The following is a 22,509-nucleotide window of genomic DNA, read 5'->3' on the forward strand; positions in this document are numbered from 1 at the left end:
GCCAGGGTCAACCCACCACAACATCTTAGACTAGTGAACCAGATTTTAATCAGAATTAGACCAGTGAAAGATGAGATCAGATTTTGACCTTTGTTTTTCAGTTTGACAGTCCTTCCTAGTAGACAAACAGTACAGTCAAATTTAGCAAACAAGCAAACCTATGTTTTCTTTGTAAAGCATAACTACTGATACTCACTGGTGAGCATTCTTTGCTTATATTAGAACTACAGCTGTATATTATTATTTTCACTTAACACTGCTGTTTAGTAAAAATGTTTCTTATTTCAGTGCTTACTTTTGCCAACTGAATGGATCACTTCTTGGCCTTAGGCCTGTGGTTCAGTCTCTAGACTTATACAATGATGTTTGTTTCATCTGGATCTAGTTCTGAAACAGGGTAGGGAGCTGAACATTACCAGAAGAAAATGGTAAAATGACTGAAAGTGTTTAATGGGTATGACTTCAGGATATGTTATTTTAACATTTCTTAGTGACTGTCATAACCGTAACTTCTGAATTGCTGCAGATTTCAGAGTATTTTTTGTGCCTTCTTGGAAGTGCTAATATAATTTCATAATAAGTAACCTATAATTCATGAAAGCAAATTCAGTTTTTGTATTGATGCTTGTGCCAGAAAAAAAGTTTTTAGGTCTAATTATGTAACACTGAAGATTATACAAGTGTGTTTCAAAAGTTAGCTTGGTTACATATTAAATTAGTGGAAAGGCCAGGTATGAGTAGGAAGAACATGAATACAGTAAATAGTTTCTATGTATGTCTTCATTAGGTTAAGTTGCAAAGAATTTAATGAAAGTAACCTGATAAAAATAGATAATTTCTTATTACACAGATGTCCTTCAGGGCAGTGCAATTTGGAATGTGAAAAAATATTAAACAAAAGAATCCATGTGCTCTTCAGAACTGATGAGGTAAACAAGAGAGTCATTAGGATTCTCCCCCCTTCCCCCAAGCATATCACATGTATAATTCCTTTAATGTAAGAGTACGCTTACAGAGTTAATTGCAATGCAGTGTAGTTTGCATGCAGTTTTTACAAAGCATTAGCAGACCTCTAAGGGCCAAACCTCCTACTGAAGGTGTTGCATTTTGGGGAAAAGACCACATACTACTTTCTGGGCTGTACTTGATACAATACATATCCCTTCTAATGTAAAGAATCATGTTAGCAGAAATGTGCTGTTGAGTTTATTTTCTGTAACACATTTCATATATTAATTCAAAACAGGCCGTATGTCAAAATTATGCTTCGTTCCTGCTCTGGATAGTATCCTGAATACACAATTTTAGAGACACAGCTGCAAGAGAAAATATTGGAAACTCTTTTCTGCTGGGGTGCTATTGTCAGGATCTGTGTGAAGATTGCTATCAGCTCTTCATATATAGTGCTGTGAGGTTATATATGTTTGACAGAAATTAATTGTCACAAATTTATTCTGGCGCCTAGTACAGCTTGCCTTTGATACAACTTGTGTCCCTAGAAAACTGCGTTTTTGAAAGTGAAGCTGGCAGGAAAAAAAAAAAGGCAGTATTCCCTGCAGGATGTTAATCATTCTGTTGCTGTCCATGGAACAGTAAAGAGAGATCACTTCTGTAGCTGGTTTGATTTTTGGCAGGACCTGAGTTTAGGTTATTACAGAATTAGTGTTTTGCTATTTCAAGATTATGTTTGGTTTCTGCTATGCTCTAAGGTGAATTTTGACTTCATGTGTTATTTTGTGTTCTACATGGATGTTGAAGGAGAAATATTGATAACACAAACAATAGAAAATATATGAAGTTAAATTAGCTTCTTGTAAGAACCCATTTATTTCCATAAATTATATGGAAATTTGTTTGATACCAGTAACGTCTGAATGTGGTACAGCATTGTAACAGTAAGCGCATGTCTGCTAATGCCAATGTAAATGTAAATTTGCCAGAGACAAAAGTTGAGGAAAAGCAGAGCTAATATGGATCTTCTGTTTGTTGTGATTTGCTAGTTATTTCCCAACAATCCATTAAAGACATTAGCATCATATAATTATCTACCAGGAATAGTATTAAACTGTTATGACAGAAATTTGAGGAGTATTTTAATCACTCTTTGTCCAAGTCTTTTTAGAAATCCTGAGCTAAGTGATGTATACACTTACAGTGATTTTAAAAAAACTCTTCATTTCATGTGCTTTGCGACACTACAGAATATTTGAAGTACTAAGTGAATTTGGAAAAGGTAATGAATTGTTTGGCTTTGATTTTCATTTTGATAATTATATTGTAAATGCTATTTGAACCTGATAAAAGTGAATAAGTGAATCCTGTTTTTTACCTGTGGGATTTGCAGATTTTGGTTTTATGGATGGTTTGACCATCAGAGGGAGCTTGTATTTCATGAACAAAAAAGTTACTCTTCTGTTTATGCAGATAACTATTTCATTTGCTTTTGATCCTTTGTTTTTTAAGAAATGTTGATTTGTTGGGTTAAATATTTTAATACAGCTAGGACTGCACTAGACAGACATGTAGTACACGTAACTAGTCATTTCCTTTAACTTCAGTTTTCTAAAAATGACATTTAGCCTAATCTCACTAAACTGATTTTCCTAACAGTCTGTACTAGAGAGAGAGAAATGGAAGGCGAGTCATACTGCCCATCATCTTCTCTAGGTACATTACAGCTTTACTCAAGCATAAGATGGCATTGCCACCGTACCAAAGCAGTCCATCCCCTCTTGTTGTGCTGGGGATTTGTGCAGCCACATGGTAAATTCAGCTGTGGTTAAATTAACGTTTTTACCTTTGCCAGCTAATTTTTAACCTATTCAGTTTGCCAGTGCTGTTTACTGTATAGCTACATGACTGTTGGCACAAAAGATAGGAGCAGTGGCAGGCATGGGGCTGGAGAGGAACAGTCTGTTTTGGCAAGGATGGTGGTTTATGAGCTTCTTTAAAGATTATGAAACCACACATTTAGCATCTATTTTAGGGTGAGTTACAGTGCCCTGACTTCAGAGAGCCTAGAGAAATAGTTTGAGTTAATTTAGTTCACTTTAGTTCCAGATGGCTGGAGCTAAGATAAATGAATTTTGCCTCTTGTCAGTTATTCTTAAGTCATTTCACATGGTGGAAAAATTGAGAACTCAAAACTGGTATAACTTTCCATTAAAACAACTGATTTGTGCAAAGTGAACAAAAAGCTGCTAGTCCAAATCTGTAACAGTTGCATTGAAAATGTACTGCTGTGACATGTTAGATTTTCTTCTAGTCCATGTGCCATTAGTTATAGTTCCTACTAATGTGCGTAGCAGAACTTTACTGGGATTGTAGGAACTTGGCTCATCCACAGCAAGGATAAGCATGCTCTAAAGTTGAAAGTGGCAGTGTTCTGCAGTCTCAAGAATATAATTATCTGTGGCAGCAAATATATATATATGCTGTATTGTGTGATTAATATAACCAGCAGAAAAAAAATCCAACAATTTTTTTGTTGATTTCATTACAAGAGCCAAGACACCTACTTGCTGATAGTACTTACATCAACGACTGATTCCAATAGACCTGAGAGTTGTTCACGTCATTTGATACTATGTAGTTTCCTGCATGCAACCTTTTTTAGTTCAGCTTTGCGCTACGTGACAGTTTTCTTCGGTTTAGGCCCCTTGACTAGCCAAATGCTGACAACGGGCAAACATTTTAGTGAAAATAAGCAGTTACTATTAAGGCCTAGGATAACACCAGTTAGTTTTACGAGTTTGTGCTTCTAGCAGGTAATAGTTATTAAATACAGTTTGCTCTGGAGCTCAGTATTTATTGCATGGGAATATTAAATGCTGTGCTATTGCCACATCTCTTAGCTCACCTTTTTTGTGTGCCACGTGACAAGTAGAAGAGGCTAAAGTAGATATGCAAGAGCAATAGGCTGGGACAGGGGCCTGGCTTTGGAGCACTGTATTGCAGTGCCTCTCCTGCCCTTTGACTCTGCTACTCTTCATGCAGGGTCTTAAAATTTTGATCAACTGTGTGGAAGGAGTCAGAAAGAATGGAAAAAATCTTTTTGATTTGCTAAGAAAAATGTGATTTGACTGTATAATGGCATTTTCAGCAAGGTACAGAGAGGGCAGATACAAGGCGAAGAATAAGGGTTTTATAGAAAGGAAGTCGGGGTAGCAGGAATAAGTAGAGGATCTGTTTGTAAGGCAAGGAGAAAGTAAATCTTACAGGAGGATTTTGACATTTACAGACCAGGTAATCTCTAATTTGCTGTTGTGTAGTAAGAAGGGACTGGAAGCAAAGCTTTAAATTGTTGCAAGGAATTTATTCAATTAGTAGGGAGATTGAAATACTTCAGTTTGTCATAGTATTTTATCTTTGCACCTTGATGTTTATTACGGTTTTTATTCTCACTGTGTCTGTGTATGTGAAATATATAAAACAAACTAGCCATGTGCATGCCTGGCTCTGAATCTGCCACTTAATTTCTCCTTGATTGTTTGAGATGCTTTTAATTGTTAACATCCCTCTGTACAGAACACATACGATGATCTGGTTAAAGGCCACTGAGCACTGCTATATTATTTAATGAAACTGGGTGTGCTGTTCACTACGTTCATTGCCTTCGTTCCTCTAAAACACCTATTAGTGATCTCCGCATTTGTTCCTTAATGCTAAAAATGTAAAGTATGGTTCTCTGAAAGCAAGGACAGCAAATGCTTTTAGATTTTCATTTACATTCCTCTTCATATTGTGCTGCCAAACACTGAATAACAATTACTCTGATAAATACCTCATTAAAATGAAGCAATAAGATATGGTTTTTGTGGTTTAAAAGAAGGTACTCTCACCCACTTCTTTTTGTTATCGTGACAAACTTTTAGGAAGTATTGGAACAGATTAAAGCCAGTAAAAGAACTGAGTTCCATCAAGAAGTCCTACCTAAGTTTCTGTTTCAGTCTAGCACTTCGAGCCTTCACATTATCATTGTTTGTCTTGTAAGGCTTACCTCATATATTGGCATCTGTGGACAAAGTGGAGGTTGCTTGGTACCACTGCTTCTTGGATCCTTCTTTATGAATGAGCACATCTTTCTTCTATGTATGTGTATGGCGATGGAGAGAAACAGAACAACCTGCGCATACTGCTGATACTGTTTGCAGTAACCATATAGCTCACTGATACATGATCGTGGTATGGTACAGTGACAACTCACTGTAGAAAAGCCAAAGTAATACATACCCAAGTAGCAGTGGAAGAGCCATTGGGAAATTGGCTTGACTCTTGTTTACCTTTTGGCACAGTGTAAAGCTGACTATTTGCAGAGAAACACTAGTACTGACGGGGAGAAAAAATAGCCACTCTTCATATGGAGACATGAGAAGCAAAGGCTTTTCTTTTCTTATGTCCTGGAGATAAAAATCACCAGCACATGAGGTAGTGACTGACCCTGGTTTAGCCACCATTTTTTTTCATCACAGATTAGGGATTGCTGAGGTGTTCAGGAGTCAGTAGTTTTTGTCAGGTGGCAGCCAGGGACAGTCCTCAGGCTGATACTATCATTGATAATGGTCTTAATGGTAGGATGGTAGAGAGTTTGGTGCTCAATGCAGCCTTTGATTATGTATTCCAAGCATAATGATATCTAAAATATTTTTTTTAAATTTGTGGTGCTGACCTCTGGTGACATACAGTTGCGGTTGTGATAAATATTAGTATCTGAAATAGATGGTTTCGAGTTCTTCAGTGGCTTGGAAACTGGGTCTTGTAAGGCTTTGTGAGTGCATTAAGCTCGGTGCTATTAGGAAAGGAAGGATGACCAGAAGAGCTTCTTTGTAAAACCTAGGCTTCTGCTAACTGATAGCCAACAGAATACTCTTAAAAAACAACTAAGAACTTACAAATTTTAACATGACTTAACATGATTGTTATAATTGTAAGTTATCTATGCTTAGCTTTTCTTCAGCTCCAAGTGTAAAGTAAAAACTTTTTCAATAAAGAGACAGAATACTGTTTCTAAATTCTAAACCTTTTAATTGAGGAAACGTGGTTTAGAGACAAGCAGAAATTAATAGACTGGAAGAAAATGTACATATGTAGTAGTTTTCTCTATCTAATGAAATCTTGGAAAAGAAGATGGCCATTTGCATTACGGAATATGGATCCATGTGCAATTTTTTAATGAATCATTCTGTATTGATCTAGCTGTTGAATTTTTGAGCCTTTCCAGTATATGGCAGTTGTGAGTAAGTTTCATATATCACATTTCAAGTTTAATTATGGGGAAACAGGTGTCTAACGGATTCAGCTACATCCAGTGTAAGAGAGGCAGATGACATTCAGTAATTCTGACATTATAAAAGTAAGGTACAACATGGTATTGCAGAGTACTACAAATTGCATGAAAGACGGTCTGAAAGCTGTCCAAAAATTTGTTCCAGGAAGTCATTGAGCTTGTAAAAATAGCCTTAACTTTTCCAGGGTATACTTTGAAGCTGCAAACATTGGTCAGCCTGAGACTGGCTGACGTTTTTTGGCCGCAAAAATTATCAGAGGGATGGAATGCCTCTCCTGTGAGGAAAGGCTGAGAGAGTTGGGGTTGTTCAGCCTGGAGAAGAGAAGGCTCCAGGGACACCTTATTGCGGCCTTTCAGTACTTAAAGGGGGCTTGTAAGAAAGACGGGGACAAACTTTTTAGCAGGGCCTGTTGTGATAGGAGAAGGGGTAATGGTTTTAAATGAAAAGAGGGTAGACTCAGGCTACATATAAGGAAGAAATTTTTTACAATGAGGGTGGTGAAGCACTGGAACAGGTGCCCAGAGAGGTGGTAGATGCCCCATCCCTGGAAACATTCAAGGTCAGGTTGGGGCTCTGAGCAACCTGATCTAGTTGCAGATGTCCCTGCTCATTGCAGGGGGGTTGGACTAGATGGCCTTTAAAGGTCCCTTCCAACCCAAACCATTCTGCGATTCTGTGATTCTAATAAGGGAAAACACAGATCTTGTTTGATTTTTCAGTCTAGCTAGTAATGTTGATGTCTGGGGGAAAGATGGCAGATCCTCATTTGTTAAGACCCATGGGCATTGTCTGTCTACCATTCTTGTCACTGGCCTCTAATTTCTCAGTTCAGGCAATCCTCATCATAAACTTTAACCTTCATGTACTTGCTCAGTCTTTAAATCCACTTCCATGCTGTCCCATAAGCCTGGAACTTTCTCTTGCCCACAGCATCCGTGCTTCCTTCCCCATTTCTTTTAAAACCCTTCTTGTGGCCACTTCTTCAAAGAGCTGCATCGATATTAATAGCATTACATTATCTTTTAACCTTCCTGTGCTCTCAGAAAAACATTTCCCTTTGTTTCTTTTTTTTCCCCTCCATCTACTCAGATTTCTTTCTATTTTCATTATCTTTGAAGAAGGAAACATTGTGCTAATTATGTTTGTAAGTCACCTTAACCAGTAAAATGTCACGCTTTCCCTAAGTGTCAAATACTGCAAAACTGGGGCTATCTGTAGTACCAGCAAATGTGGCCAATCTCTTGAGCCTGTGATGTTTAATCACAGTCTATGCCATGACATAACTGTGAGAAGTCTGATCACCATGAGAACATGTGTGGATACACACACGTAAATCTATTCAATTTAAAACTGCAATCTCTCTCTGAAGTTATGCTTTCTTTTCTCTGGCCCAGTTTTTCATTATGTTTTTTCTTGATTAGAATTGCCAGGTATGAAAAAAAGATGAATTTAGAAAGATAAATAGAAGCAGATATTGAACAAAGCTCTTCAGCACAAAATGGAGACACGCAGGCTATGTGGTTGCTGCTCAGCAGTGTAAAGTGTAGGTGCCCTACTGTCCCACTGTAACACACGTTTATAGTGCCCTATGACGAGGCTACCCTGTTGAAAACATTGGGCTTAAAATCCTGTGATCAGATGCACGTTGGCAAACCACTGGTCTGACACTAAGCTCTTAGTGCAGTTAGGGGGACACCCTTAGAGGTGCAAATCTTCACCAGCACAGATTTTAATTGCAGAGCGGGAGGTATGACACTGCTTGGCATAAGACATGATGGCAGAAAGACTTGAGCTTTTAGGGGAGAAAAAAGACTACAGTCCACAACACTGAGTCAGAATATCACAGAGTAGCGTAAACCTGGTTTTGGTAAGACTAATCCTTTGCTGGAAAATCAAAGTCAATGAGTCCCCAAATGATGCAGTTCAGAGAACCAAACGAAGGAACCAGAAAATGGCTTTGTAACAGATAATTTCAGTTTCAAATAAATGTAACATTTTATTAGCTTACTAACATCATAAAATAAACAGGCTGTTGGAAATACATGGAATGCATGGAAATACATGCACACCATAACTAAATGACTTAATTTGAACTTCCATATCTCAGTTTGAAGAAGCAGCAAACATTTATTTGTAGTCTTCGGTTTTGATATGTTAATCTGTTGTTCAGCAGCATTTGTGTGCACAGCTGCACAATAGCTTAGTGGGGGTTCAGTGTAAATTTAGGAATGTTTCCCGCAGACACAATTTAAAATAATACAAGTAGGTAAGCTGTACTTGTGTATAGATACATAGCTGTAGATATATAGTAGGTCTGTAGATCTAGATACATAGATCTATATAGCAGTTATGCTTGTATATACATATATACATACATGGGTCAGGGGAGGAGAGAGAGACAATGGGCACGAACTGAAACACAGGAGGGTCCCTCTGAACATCAGGAAACACTCTTTTACTGTAAGGGTGACTGAGCACTGGCACAGGTTGCCCAGAGAGGTTGTGGAGTCTCCCTCCTTGGAGGCATGCAAAACTCATCCAGACATAGTTCTGGGCGACCAGCTCTAGGTGGCCCTGCCTGAGTAGGGAGGTTGGACCAGATGACCTCCAGAGGTCCCTTCCCAGCTCAACCATTCTGGTAGGTTATTTTCAACATCTGTCATAGTAATATGACCCCTATTACCATTGTGTAAATGCTTCACAAGTTTTAATCCAGTTATCCTTTCAGCATCCTGTGAGTTTGAATAAAAGGTGGGCAATTCTTTTTTGTAAAATGCATCAGCATCTTATAAGTGGGGAGTGAAGGTTGAAAGAGAATTTTCAAGTGGGCCTGTTTAAGAGATGGCATTTGGGTATTTGATTTCCTTGGCTTCTTTCAAAATCCCAACTTTAGTTGCATAGACTGTGGAGCCTAAGGTTATAAATCATATGCAGCAGAGAAAGAGAAGTGAATTTTGATCTCCAGGTCCCAAGTGAATATTCTGAGCTTCTTCTAGAACTTTTCTGTTGGAAAGTAATGCACAAACTTAAGTGTGATTTTAAAGTAGCTCACTTAAATAGTTACAATAGAAAACAAAAAACAGTAAGAGTAAGGTTTCTGGAATGACACGTTAGAGGAGCGTGAACTGGCAGACTTATGCTAGCCAGCTTTATATGCCTATATTCCTCTTCCTTGGGCCTTCCCTATTTTTTTTCAGCTGGCTGTGCTGTTTGCTTCCCAGTGTAATGCATTTTCTTCCAGGTGGGAGAATAAAGCACTGGATCTTTCTGTTACAGCTGAGCTATCATCTCAAAAAATAATACACTTAAATGCAAATACATCGTTATGGTAAGGGTTCATTAAATTCATGAGATAGGATTGATATTATTTTTTCCCCCTGTTTTGATTTTAGTTCAAGGATAGCATGAGTCAGCTGGACCTACAGCTAATGAAAAATTGGAAGTTGTTTTTGCAAAGGCAAAAAAAAAGATATTGCAGTTTTTCTGTTTTTCAGTAATATTCTACTTACTGGTATTATTTTTGCCACAGGTTTTATCAATTTTATCTAAACTTTTTTTCAAAATTATAACAGAAACTTTTCATTTAAAGTATTTCAGCTAAAAGAAATATGGAACATAATTCAAAAGTTATACTGAAATTTATTTCCAAGAAATGAAACATTACATTGGGCAGGTGAGTTGGGAAATAGTAAACTAGGTCAGTGTAGTAGAGTTGCTTTGACATGGGCTGTAGACAGATAAAAGTGTACATTAAAAACAGGAAGTTGGCTTGGAAGGCAACAGTGAAGCTTAAAAAAACAAACAAAAATCATCAGCATACCTGATATGTTCTCTAATTCTGCCATGTAAATCCAGTGCCAGAATTTACAGCTTTCAGTGTCAGATTTCCTTTGGTCTGAGTGGGAGGTTACCCAAATACAGATAATAGAACTCACCACAGGATAGTGTTCTTGAAGAGAGACAATTCTGTTACATACTCAGAGTTTTCCTGAAGTTTCCAAAACTCTTCCAGTGAGAGTAACTCCTGAACAGTTCTAATGTCAAGTTCCTATTTTGATAGCAACAGCAGACAGTATGGACAGCTTTCTAATTGCCATTATTTTAGTAAAGCCAAATTTGTGACCCATATTAACTGCAAATATAAGACTATTTTCACATGAAATAATAGGTACCTTTGAAGTTAACTAGGAATCTCTCTGTCTTTTAGTACTCATCATCTTGTTTTTTCCATGTGGAGCAGCTGAGACTCATATTACAGTAGAAAGCACCTTTTTAATCATTCTATCATGTAATATCTTTGTACCTCTACACTTTTCTCCCTGCTCAGAGACTATGAAAAAGATATTTCAAGAAAAGGGCATCTTGGCAGGAGAAGAAAGAGCTTTTAAACCACATCTGACCTTCATGAAGTTGTCAAAATCAACACAGCTACGTAAGCAGGTGAGCTCACATTTCACATAGCCCAGCAGCAATCTAGAAAGTTTAATTTGGAGACAAACAAAGGAGTTGCTTATGCTATAGCATCCTACTTTCTACTTTGTAACCAGCTCAAGAGGTAAGACTTGAAAATACTGATTTTTTTAGAAAAAGTAATGACTACATCTACCATATAAACAGTAGTCCTGTACTGTACTTTAAGTTTCCACTCTTGATATTCTCAGTACAGTAATATCGTGGTCTATTTTCTTTTGTGAAACTATGCAAGACCAAAGGATGAAAGTACTTGTTCAAAATCACAGCATTATTATTAGGGTGTAGATTGTATGCATGCTGTTTGTTTGGATAGTTTTGTTTTGTTACTGTATAGGAGAAAATAAACATATCAACAGTGGAATTTATATTTGGATTATGCATAATATGCAGACTGTCAGTTCCCTCTATTGAATATGCTTTGGTGAATTTCAGAGTAGGGATGAAACACATCTTCTATATTCTGTCTTGCAGGCAGTTACTTGCCTATTTCTTAGCTTTTTTGATGAAATACACAAATACACAGAAGTAGGTTATAACTGATGATTATAGGTATAACTGATAGTTATAACTATTTATAACTATAAATATATAGAAGCAATACTAGTATATCTAGTTTTTTACTTCATACTAATTTAACAGTCATATTGTATTATTTAACATAAGGTATATCTCCATAAAATTTTTTTGCTGACATTGTATAGAATGTTTTACGTGATCCTTTAACATTGACCAGGAAAGTAATTTTCAGAAAAAAATATTTTTTAAAATAAGAATTAAAGTACATCATACAAATATTTTAAGTTGATTTTTTTCCTTAATAGTAAGCATTAAAGAAAAATACTTTAACATTTCATTAGAAATAACTCTAAAAATGCTGAAGGTGCACATTTTAATTAAGTAGTATTGTCATATCAGTTGAAAGAAGGCAGTGAGATTTGAGATACATCAAGAAACTTCAAGGGCACACATACTAGCTCTGAAACAGAGTTAAAGACTTGTCCACAGGTTGTAGGTGGTATATTATAGCTATTAAATTTGTAAGCTCACATAAGCTTTTGCTTGTATTAACAGTTGTTTTTTAAAACACTCATTTTAAAAATCTACCGCTCTTCTAGAATATCAGCTGTTCAGTAATTTAACTGTTTGGTTAAAACATCTGAGACAGTCAGGGTGGGGTTTTTGCCATCTGTTTTTTGGTTGCTTTTTGGCTGGTCATTTGTTTTGTTTACATTTATCCACCTTGCATGAACTATTAGCCAGGATGCATACTTTATGTGTTCTGATATTCATTGCTGCTGAGAGAACCAGGTCAATGTAATTCCAAATCATCTTCCTTAGTCCTCCATAATGCTGGATAATGTAGATGATATTCTGAAGATACACTGTATAGAAAGATACTATGTATTAAAAATCTGTAAATTATTTTATCAGGAATTTTCTCTGTCAATCCACTGTCAGGCATAAGCATCGGTCTTTACTATCATTTTTTGTTTCATTGTGTGTGTGTATTTAGTGAGATAGTTTTATGCATTTACTGAAAACAATAAATAAAAACATGAAACATAAAAAGAATAGTAGTAGGTTTTAATATAATATTTAATTGCATTTTCAGATCATACAACAGTATGAAAAACAAGAAAGGGGCAGTGGATGAAGATTACATGAGAAAGCATATAAAAGAGCAAATAGAACTAAAGTAGTTGAGTATAGTTCACAGCTATAGCTTTATCATTATATTTTTTTATATGTAAGTTTCCTTATTTGAAGCGATACTCTGGTAAGCCACTCTCCTTGTGACATCTAAATTCCACCAAAATTATCTTTTGGGGGAAAAAAAGAAAAAATCTGTTTTTGAAGGCTTATTATAGCTACAGGCATTTTTGAAATGCATATATTCTGAAAAGATTTTAACTTTCCCAAATTGTTGCTGATATTTACAGAACAAAGAGTTTGAGAATTCAAAATTAATAAAGATCTCAAGAAATCAGCTTTTCACGTTGAGGGCACAGCATTAAGCTAAAAATGGCAAATGCAAAAAACTTGGAAACAGACATTAATAAAGGATAAAAATGTGAGATAAAGTGGGTTAGAAAAGAGCTATCTGGGTTAATGTACCCCCTTCAGCTTCTCAGGTTAAAGAACTTAATTACCTACTCAGAAGTGGGAGCAACTCATTCTTCGTGGTTAGCTGGACAATTCTGAGATCAAATGTGCCACTGAAAACTTACCCAAACTAAGGAGGTACAGTGTGCCTCTAGGTGTCCTGGTGGAAGGAGATAAAGGGATATAATTTACTTGCGCATGTTTACCTATTTCCACAATTGATTGTTTGAATGATAAGAATCTTGGGTTAGTATCATTATCTTCTATACAAAGAACCTAATGAAACACAATGAAAGAACCAACGGGAGTTTTGCACTTGAAGATAACATTTCTGTTCCTGCTTCCCTCCCTAGCCTGCTATGTTGCCACAGGTCAGTCACAACCCCTCTGCTTTTCATTCGTCCAGACTGCTGTTTATTTCAGGGCCTGTTGTGAGGCACCCTTGATAAATGCTGTATGACATCTGGAGATCCTCTGATACCTAGTGCTGCCAGAACTGCAAATACTGTGAAATGGATTTCATAACTAAAAGATGACTGACAGCTAAATTGCTCTGATGGCATCTGCTTAATTAGTAAGGAGTATATCCTTAGCCTAGACAGTGGCTGACAAGAAAAAAAGCCAAAAATATAATTTATGAATATTTAATATATTATATTCTTCTGTACAGTATATCTTTAGAATGCTATATGTATAATTAGTAAAAGAGAATATATTAGTGAGAAAAATCCATTTGTATTTACAACACTTCCAAGTGTTGTACAAGGCCTGATTCACTGTTAACGTTCAACTCCAATGGTAACATCATCAAGATGCTAGATATTATTTTGCAGACAGTATTATTATGATTGCACTGGAAACAGCAGTAACTGTATGATTCAGTAATTTATTTTTGTATTTTTTAATGTAAATTATGTTAAACTTCTGCCACTATCCTATTTTCATATAGAGATAACATAAGGAACTTATTTTGTAATACTACTACTAATACTTCCTTCATCATAAAGGAGAAAATTCCACACTCAATCAAACCCAAAGCAGTGTCTCCAAATTCAGATCTTTTTGATGTGCACTCACATTCATCTTTTTGCTATGTTCAGGTAGACATACCAGATAAGATGTTTAATACTGATAATTATGAAGGTAATTACTTTTTTCTCATGTAAATTTTCTCTCAATTTATGTGACATTAATATTTTTGGCTTCTTGAAATCAAATATAGCTGAAGAGAGACGTAGTATATCTGCTGATGTCTTTTATTAGCCATACTGTAAGCAATTACAGCAAGTTTTGGCAGTCAGACAATAAGCTATCTAATGTCTCTTCTGTCTTATTTACATAAGGAATCTCAGGCACTTATCTCATTGCAGGAAAGGTTATTACTTCTATAGTACTTACATATCATGTCTCCTGCTTCATTAATCTGTTAATGAATTTTTGTTGCATATGCATACATCAAATACTGTGTTCAGTGAAGATCGTCTGCATGACAAGAGAAGTGAAAGGGAATCCTCCCCTTCTGGTATTATTCCTTTAATGTTAAGTTGTACTCAATACTCCAAAATAGAATATAAAACATGAATTTCTGTCTTACATCCCTAGTATAGTTTTCAGTTTCCTAGATTTGTAATTTTGCTTTTATTTATACCCATATGGCATAGATACATAGTCGTACCATATAGAACCTTATGAGAAGAGAATGATTCTCAGTAAAACCAAAGCACTTCCCCTGTTTATCAGTCCCCGCTGATTCTGACCTCCAGAATTCTTTTTATAATAACTCCTGGGATCTCTGGCATTTTGGACAGAAATGCTGGTATAAGAAAAGCTGCAGAGCTCATTAAGTCCCTCTGTATTTCCATTTATCAGCCTCTACATCAGTGGTTTGTATTGTGTCAACTGTTGCTTGCTGATATGGGAGTCTGAGGCACATACTTATTTGGAATCTTTGATGCTGATCCTAAAATGGCTGAAACGATCACGTTGGCACAATACAAAAGAATAAGCACTTTGCTTTCACAGTCTTATGAGACCAGCAGAAATGTTTTGTGCTTTTTCTACAGTATTTTTTTAATCTGAAGATCTAACAACAGGGGCAGAAAATGCACAAACCAGGTGACCCAATAACTGGAAGAGGTTCTTGAATTCTCTTCTTTCGGTCTTCCTGCTTTCATATCATACACCATATTGCAGAGATATGTAACTACAGTACTTGTTTTAAACAAGAAGAAGAAGAAAGGACATAACTATAGACAGTTTGTTACAAGCTAAATGTAGTGTGAGGTATTAGTCATAGTGATCATTCTTTAAATTACTAAACTCTGCTACTGAATATGGTAGATACCACATAATCTATGCTTTTCCACATACCCCTGTTACAGGACTGAGGTTGCAGAAGGCAGCACCTCTTTATGCATGAACTCTTCTAAGTCCACATGGGGATCATCAAGGTCTAGGCGAAGAAACTTTTCCACAACAGACTTGCATTTTTCCATCCGATCTCCTTTTGAAGGATGATCAATACGTTTGATAGCTTTTCCATTGCGAATCAATTCTGACACTTCCACTCCTCTTTCAATAATTTTGGCTGGCATTCCTGCTAATGTAGCAATGTTGGCAGCATGACTAACAGTGGACATGCCCTGTTTGATCTGATAGAAAAATATCAACTCCTCTCCATCTTGGTGGGTCTCCATGGTCAGGTACTCCAGAAGAGGTGTGTCAGGCAGGAGTTCTAGATGCATTAAACTGTGAAAATTAGTGGAGACAAAGACCTGCGGACACTGTGTTCCTTGACTGATCCAGTACCTCAGGACTGCAGCCAGAAGGGACAGGCCGTCCAGTGTGTTGGTCCCTTTACCAAACTCATCAATAAGTACCAAGGACCTCTCTGTGGCATTGTTTACTGCCTTGGCAACCTGATTAAGATCAATCATGAAAGTGGAGAGCCCTACAGAAACTGATTCCCTGCTGTGGATTCTTGTATAAATCCCATCAATTACTCCAATCTCTGCCTCTGCTGCAGGGACATAACTGCCAATTAGAGCCATGAATACTATAAGACCTACTTGCTTTAAGTAGACGCTCTTTCCAGATGAGTTGGGCCCTGTGATGATCTTTATTCGTTTGGTAGCCTCACCACTGTTCACAGGATTGGCCACAAAAGTCTTTGCACATAGTTCCATGAGTGGATGTCTTCCATCCTTGATGTGGAAGCCATGGCGGTGAGTAAAGCGTGGCCGGCAGTAGGCATTCTCCCGGGCCATCACTGCCAAAGCCAGTAGCACATCTAGGTGTGCAGTGTACTCAATCACGCTGTTAAGTACTTCAGACTTCTCCAAGATCTTTGTCTGCAGCTGGTGCATAATAAGTGTTTCCTGGTCTCTGATCTCACAGTGCAAGTCGCCCAGCAGGCTGTCTAGCTCCTTAGTCCTAGCACTTCTATAGTGCAGTTTATCCTCTGACAAGAACATGAAGTCCAAGCCTTCAATTTCGAAGTCACTCTTGTCCACCATAGTTGGTAGCCGTGGAATGGAGAGAAGGAACCCAATCAAAGGAATGTAGATCACACAACAGGAGGGAATATGATTGTCCAAGGTCTCCAATTCTTTTCGTGCCACTTCTGTAAGGAAGTCTGACAGTCCCATCAGCTTTCGTTTCTTCTCATCAATGGTGGGGTCCACATTGGGTCTAACAGTGAAGCGGTTCTCTGAGATGCTGCCTTCAAAGTCCACCACTTTGCTGATTAGACTAGCAATGTAGTGCAGATCATCAGTGAAGACACGCGAAATAGTCTGAAAGAGTTCAATGGTCTTGGGCAGAGAACGACATGTGTCTCTAAGGCACACTGCACTGTACGCTGTCTTATAGAGTGCTTGCCAGTCACTAACTTTTGTGTGGGAAAAAGTCATTCTCTTTAGAATAAGAGGCACATTTTTAATATTCTTGAGGCAACCTTGAAGAGTGAGGACTGTTTCATGGTTCTGGGCCAGCAGGAAGAAGTGGATAACATCTAGCCGTTTGTTCAGCTCTGTTAAGTTCCGAGTAGGTCGTGTGAGCCACAGCCTCAGCAGCTTTTCTCCCCATTTGCACCTGCAACGGTTTAAAATTCCGTATAAACTGAATCCTTCTTTTAATCCACTGGACAGCTTGTACACAGAAGGATGGATATCACTTTTAAATATCTGCAGGACACAGTAAGTGTCTTGGTCCATATTCACAATATCTGACAGCACAAACTTTTTAAAGGCCAAAATAGGAACTGCAATACTGCTTTCTTCGAGCTCAACTCCAACCCTTCTCCTGTCTAGGAACTTAAGGAGTCCCCCTAGGGCTCGTATCATAAGTGGGCTCTCAAAAGGGATGATCGAGGACAAGTAGAGAATTTTCTCTGTTGCAGTCATATGAGATGGGATAAATGGAAATTGCCTAGATAGGATCCGTTGCTTGCTGACTTCTAGGCCAAAATCTATGTTAGGAAACAGGACAATTTCTGGTTTTCCTATATCTTTATCACCAGCAGTAGCTGTTAGGTTGGTCAGGAATTTGGCAATATTCTGGTCCTGTTTTGCACTGGTCACTATGCATTGAGGATTAACTTCCCCAATCACTTTATGCAGTAGATTGAGGTCTTCATTATCAGGTGTGTCAGGCATGAAGTAGACTGAGCAATCTTCTGTATCATAATAAGTAATTGCAAGCTGCCCTGCATACCACAAAACAGACATGTGTGTCTCAGAGCACTCTTGGTCCTCTTGTTCCGGCCCAAGGGGTGGTGGCAAGGCACAATTCATGGCTGATGTGGCACTCATTCTGTTGGAGAAAGATATTTTTATTCACAACTCATCCAAAAAGTCCTGAGAAGTAACTGTAATTGACAACAGCAGGTTAACACCCATTATTGTAACCCTGGAGAAACTAAGATGCTACCAGGAATTAAAGACATATGTTACCTGTTCAAGTGAAAAGATGCAGCCAGTAACTACAGCCACCATCTTGCCTCCAAGCAAGGTGTGACTGAGCCAACTACCAGCAATGCTGGAATAGTTTTATGGTTTTTCTTTGTGTCCTTTATTTTAGTAAGTATATATGCATGCTGAAATACCCATAAACACAGTAATGTACCTGCACATGTACAAAATCATCCTCCCTCAGAGGTATGGGACACCCAGGTGCAGCGACCACAGCTCCTCACAACAATGCAGCCACATAAACTGGTCATCGTTTCAGGGTCCTACCCCGCTATTTATGCAGCACCATCACATAGTACCAGTTTCTATACAAGTACATAATGTACTGCTGCGGGGATCAACCATACCAAACAGTTTCCCCTACAGAGTCCGTGGTCGCTGTCAGCAACCCCACTTCCAACCCTCTCGCACATCTCCCCCCCCCTCTACTCACCCTCCTCACCCCAGACGGGCAGCTCGTCTCGGCTGCTGCGTCTCCTTGCAGCCCAAAAGTTTTATCTTGACCCCCTTCCCCTCCCTCTCCGGGCCGGTGCTCGGCGCTCCCCGCGCTCAGGCCTCCCCGCCGCCGCGTCCTGTCAGGAAGGCGCCGCAGTGTGGCGCTGAGCCCCGGCTCCCCAGCCAGGCCGCGGCCGCCATCCCGCCCCCGCCCCTGCCGCGCGGCCGTTAGCCGCCGGTCGCCCCCCGCCGCCGGCGGCCCACAGCAGCCCTCTCCCGGCAGCAAGTCCCTGCCGTCAGGCGAGGAATGGACCCTCAACCTCCCTTGCGGCCTCCCGGCTGAGTGGGAGCACCCCTCTCCTCGGGACTCAAGCTCCTCCCGCCAGCCCCTGCCCCGTCCTCGGGAGAGGCTCGCTACATCCCTCCCCGGCCTCCTCGGAGCCCCGCGCTGAGGGGGAGGGAGAGGAGGCGGTTGGAAGAAGCCCCCTGAGCAGCAGGCGGGCTAAGGATGCCAAGCATCCGCTCCCACGTAGGATCTCCATGACCTGCCTCTGCAGTGCCTGCGAGTGCTCCAGCGGGACTCATGGCCGTCCCTGCCCGCTGCCTGGCTCCCCACTGCTCGCCTCTTTCACCCGTTGCAGCTTCTGCAGCTCACTTAACGAGCTACTTCGAGCAACTGTAAATGAATCTTCATATGCAGCCCTTGCCTTTGGAGAGCTGGACATGTGGTGCTGGGAGTTGGGCATTTTGGCTGTGGGGTCTGGTACATGGAGACTGATGTTGCTTGCGGGAGGGTGTTGGGCGCCTTGCTTTGCAGCTGTGCCTTGCTTTTGCAGCCTGTCACCACTTGAGCCTTCCTGCCCGTGGTCCCACGAAGGGGCAAATGCTGCTTGGTCACCTGCTGACAGCAGCCATGGGGACTCCATGCAGCCGGAGGGTTTAACTGCAGTCTGGGGACAGCAGGCTGTACCTTCCCTGCCTGCATACAGAGGAGGCACAGGCAGAGAGTTAACAGACATGACAGGGCTACCAAATGCTGTCTCCTTGGTGCCCTGCCAGTCTTGCAAGAGCTCCACATGCAACGTCTCTCCAGGCCCATGTTACACAGCCATGTCCCTTTACGGGCATCCATGCATTACAGTGCTTCCTCAAGAGGCAGGTGTCTTCCTCCCCTTCCAGCACCAAATGCTTCAAAATGGCCTCTCAAGTACTCTTGTTTCTCACCCTCCCCCAATTATAGCATATCTCCATTATCAGCATCTATAACTTTCCCATGTGGTAACAACTCTCTTTCATCTCTGCTGCTCCAGACCCTTTCAATTAAGAAATGAACCATGACCTTCCCATGCACCTGCGTTGTTTCATCCTTTCACGTCTCATTACAAACAGTGCTCCAGAAATTGCTCCAAGTTACTAAAAATATCATAGTTTTCCCATGGCTGCTTTTCCAAATATCTTTCAGTAGTGCATCACAAGCATAACTCAGTTCCTGAGTATTCAACATTTGCTTCACACCTTAACAATCTCTTTGACAAGCAACATCCCAACCTCTTGTAAATGCTATTTTTTTATTGGAGCATGAAGTGGTGGTTTTGATCTTTTCCTCATTTTGTTCCATGAGTACTCAAGGCTTCACATTTTGACAAGTGTTCTCCTGGCTGAAAAGGTCTTTTTTTACTACTGATTCATGTCTAAATGTATTTCAAAGAACTGTCAGCCAAAAAGCAAAGAATGATGATTTAATTTCAAAATAACGTTAGTACATAAGGACTAATCTAGCCATAGAATATCAAATTTTAAATAATGACAGTGAGACTGGAATAAATGTAAGACTTCCAAGGAGGTCGTGTACCCGAAATGAAAAGCATGCACCACTAGATGTCATCGTTTCAGAGGTTAAGGAAATGGAAAGACACTTCTGAGCTTCACTAAGTTAGACTTCAGGGGACCAAAAGTCTCTAAATTGTAGACTTCGGAGAACCAGATGTGCAGGTACTTACTCAAGCAAAGTGCTTCTGAAGTCAATAATTTTGTACCTGAGTAAAAGCTCAGTAGACATACCAACACTCGGGCGTCTTGCATATAAGTCATTGTAAATGAAGCATCACAAGAAGTGCGTGAGTGTGATGCTCAGATGAACAGATATAGTGTAAGGGTGTGAGGAAGGAGACAGTGTCTTTCCCCTTTAGGGTGTCTGGTGAAGGACCTTTTCAGTGCAGAAGGGGATAATAAGAAAAGGAGGAAGCCCTAAACAACAGAAACCTGACCAACATAGGATAAGGGAGGCAGTAGCGAGAGCCAGAGCTGGACTGATAAGGGCATGTGGAGTGTGGGGATGTTTATTTCAGTAGGATTTTCTGGTCGAGGACCTTGTCAAATGGGATGGTAAGGGAAAGGGGGAAGTCATAAACAAAATATACAGAGACACGAACCTGTCAAACATAAAAGACAAAACCAAGAAACAAACCTCGTCGGTCACGCTAATTGATGGGCTATCAAGAAACCTCAGGCAAGTCGGGACTCTGCAGCTGTTGGGGATGTAAAGCTGAGGGTCCAGGGTGTTGGGGGGGGTGGTGGGACTGTGCAAATGGATGGGGAATGTGCAGGGGAAGGGATGGGGAGGAACAAAGGAGGAGTGGACAGAATGGGGTGTAAAAGGGGCCAGTCCTGTGTAAAGTGGGGCTGGGGGGTGCACTTGTCTGAGCAAGCCGGTGCGCTGGGTGCTGGCTGCTGGGGGCAAATGTCTGTATCTTCCCCAAACCAGGTGTGTGTGAGGGGTGCGGGTTCACTACCAAAGCTCAAGCTGGACCAGCCAGCAAGTGGGGGACCTGTGGGGTGGGTAAAGCGGCCTGAGATCTGGGCAGGGGTGCTGGGCAGACAGAGGGACCGTGACGGTTCTTGGGGGATGCACAAATGTGAACCTGGAGAGAGTCACATGCACGCCTGCACTAGTGACCTTCTGTCTCTGCTGGGGGCTGTCCACACTTGTGTCTCATGTGAGCCATATACGTGGGTGCTGCTGAAGGCAGCGCCTTGTCTATGGCAGCCTGCGTAGCTGGCTGTGTCCATGTGCTCTGAGCATGTTTATGTGTCTCTGGGACGTGAAAGCAGCAGGTACATCCATCAGAGACCCTGGGTCCCCGGGGCACCGGGCTGCGCTCCAGCAGCCAGGCAGCAGGGAGCCCTGGGTTGGAGCTGCTGGAGGTAGTGGTCACTCCCAACATCCCTTAGCATATAGTAACGATTTTTAAAAAGCAAACAGCATTATTCTGAGGTAGATTGAAGGAGAAAATATTGACTTTCTACAGAGAAATATGAAAATATGATGGAATGAGGAGCCTTAAACTTTTAAAATAACTACTGAAATGAGGTTTGCTGAAAACAGCCTAATAGAAGATTTATGTTCCACTTCGTATGTGCAAAACTACATAATGATACTGATATTATAAATTACTCTAAGTTTTTTAGATTTGCTGAGATTGTGTGTATTTAACAAGCCTACTGCTTGTTAAATACAACCACATTTTCCTGCTTGGTGATTTTAAAGACCCAGAAAACTGCCCTTGACAAACATTTGAGATTCTTCCTTGTAGTAGCATGCCCAGTGATAACAGCAAGAATAATTTCCAGTTACATGTTCCATGAAGACTGTTGCAAATCATTGGAAGTTAAAGCAGTTGTAGCATTGTGTATGTTGATTTATTTCCTACAGGACTGAAGAGTGAGGGGTAGAAAGGAGGTGTAATGACACTTTCATTTCCTTGTTTAAGTTCTGTAGCAGACAGTGCTTAACTAAAACAGAAGATCTGGCACATTATTGTTTCAGTATTCTTTTTGCATCTTGAAGGAGTTTTCCATCCTAACTATACCGCTGGTTAAAATGAAAACTATAGGAATTAAATATGAAAATTCAGTCTTGTAGTAGAATGTCTAATGGAATTTTATATTGCTATTTAAAGGTGAAAAAAATTGACTCAAGCCTGTATGAAGATTTTAAAAGCCATTATTTTGGAGATGAAATCCTGCACCGCCTAGATCTTTGCTCCATGTTGAAAAAAAAGCAACCGAATGGTTACTACTACTGTGAGTCCTCTATTGTTTTTGGTAAGTACATTTTCATTTTCTTCTTATATCAATTTTATCTATAAGTTATATGCCTGAAAAGCCATTTTTTCTGCAGTGTACGTTAGGCGATTCTTGTAATAATATCCATGGAGTTTGACAGAAGTCTGTCCTTTAAT

At 39.8% G+C, this 22,509-nt stretch overlaps 2 protein-coding genes across 7 annotated transcripts in view; one reads left to right on the forward strand and one right to left on the reverse strand.

Annotated features, from left to right (window-relative positions):
* AKAP7 (A-kinase anchoring protein 7) overlaps positions 1-22,509 on the forward strand; it is a 92,446-nt gene that overhangs the window by 18,159 nt on the left and 51,778 nt on the right. For all 6 annotated transcript variants that reach the window (XR_012775267.1, XM_075498745.1, XM_075498751.1 and 3 more), the window contains exons 6-7: positions 10,615-10,727; positions 22,228-22,372. Coding sequence is in view for 5 of the 6 variants with exons in the window: in XM_075498745.1 (XP_075354860.1) it covers positions 10,615-10,727; positions 22,228-22,372 (258 nt within the window). In the remaining variant the exon portion in view is untranslated. The remainder of the gene's footprint in view (positions 1-10,614; positions 10,728-22,227; positions 22,373-22,509) is intronic.
* On the reverse strand, positions 15,239-17,674 carry MSH5 (mutS homolog 5). The gene has a single exon (XM_075497346.1). It carries the CDS (start codon positions 17,672-17,674, stop codon positions 15,239-15,241), a length of 2,436 nt encoding a protein of 811 aa, XP_075353461.1.

Source organism: Mycteria americana, chromosome 3 (assembly GCF_035582795.1).
Source record: "Mycteria americana isolate JAX WOST 10 ecotype Jacksonville Zoo and Gardens chromosome 3, USCA_MyAme_1.0, whole genome shotgun sequence".
NCBI lineage: Eukaryota > Metazoa > Chordata > Aves > Ciconiiformes > Ciconiidae > Mycteria > Mycteria americana.

Coding starts and splice junctions, on each gene's coding strand:
- MSH5 (XM_075497346.1), bottom strand. CDS start 17,674: ATGAGTGCCACATCAGCCATGAATTGTGCCTTGCCACCACCCCTTGGG.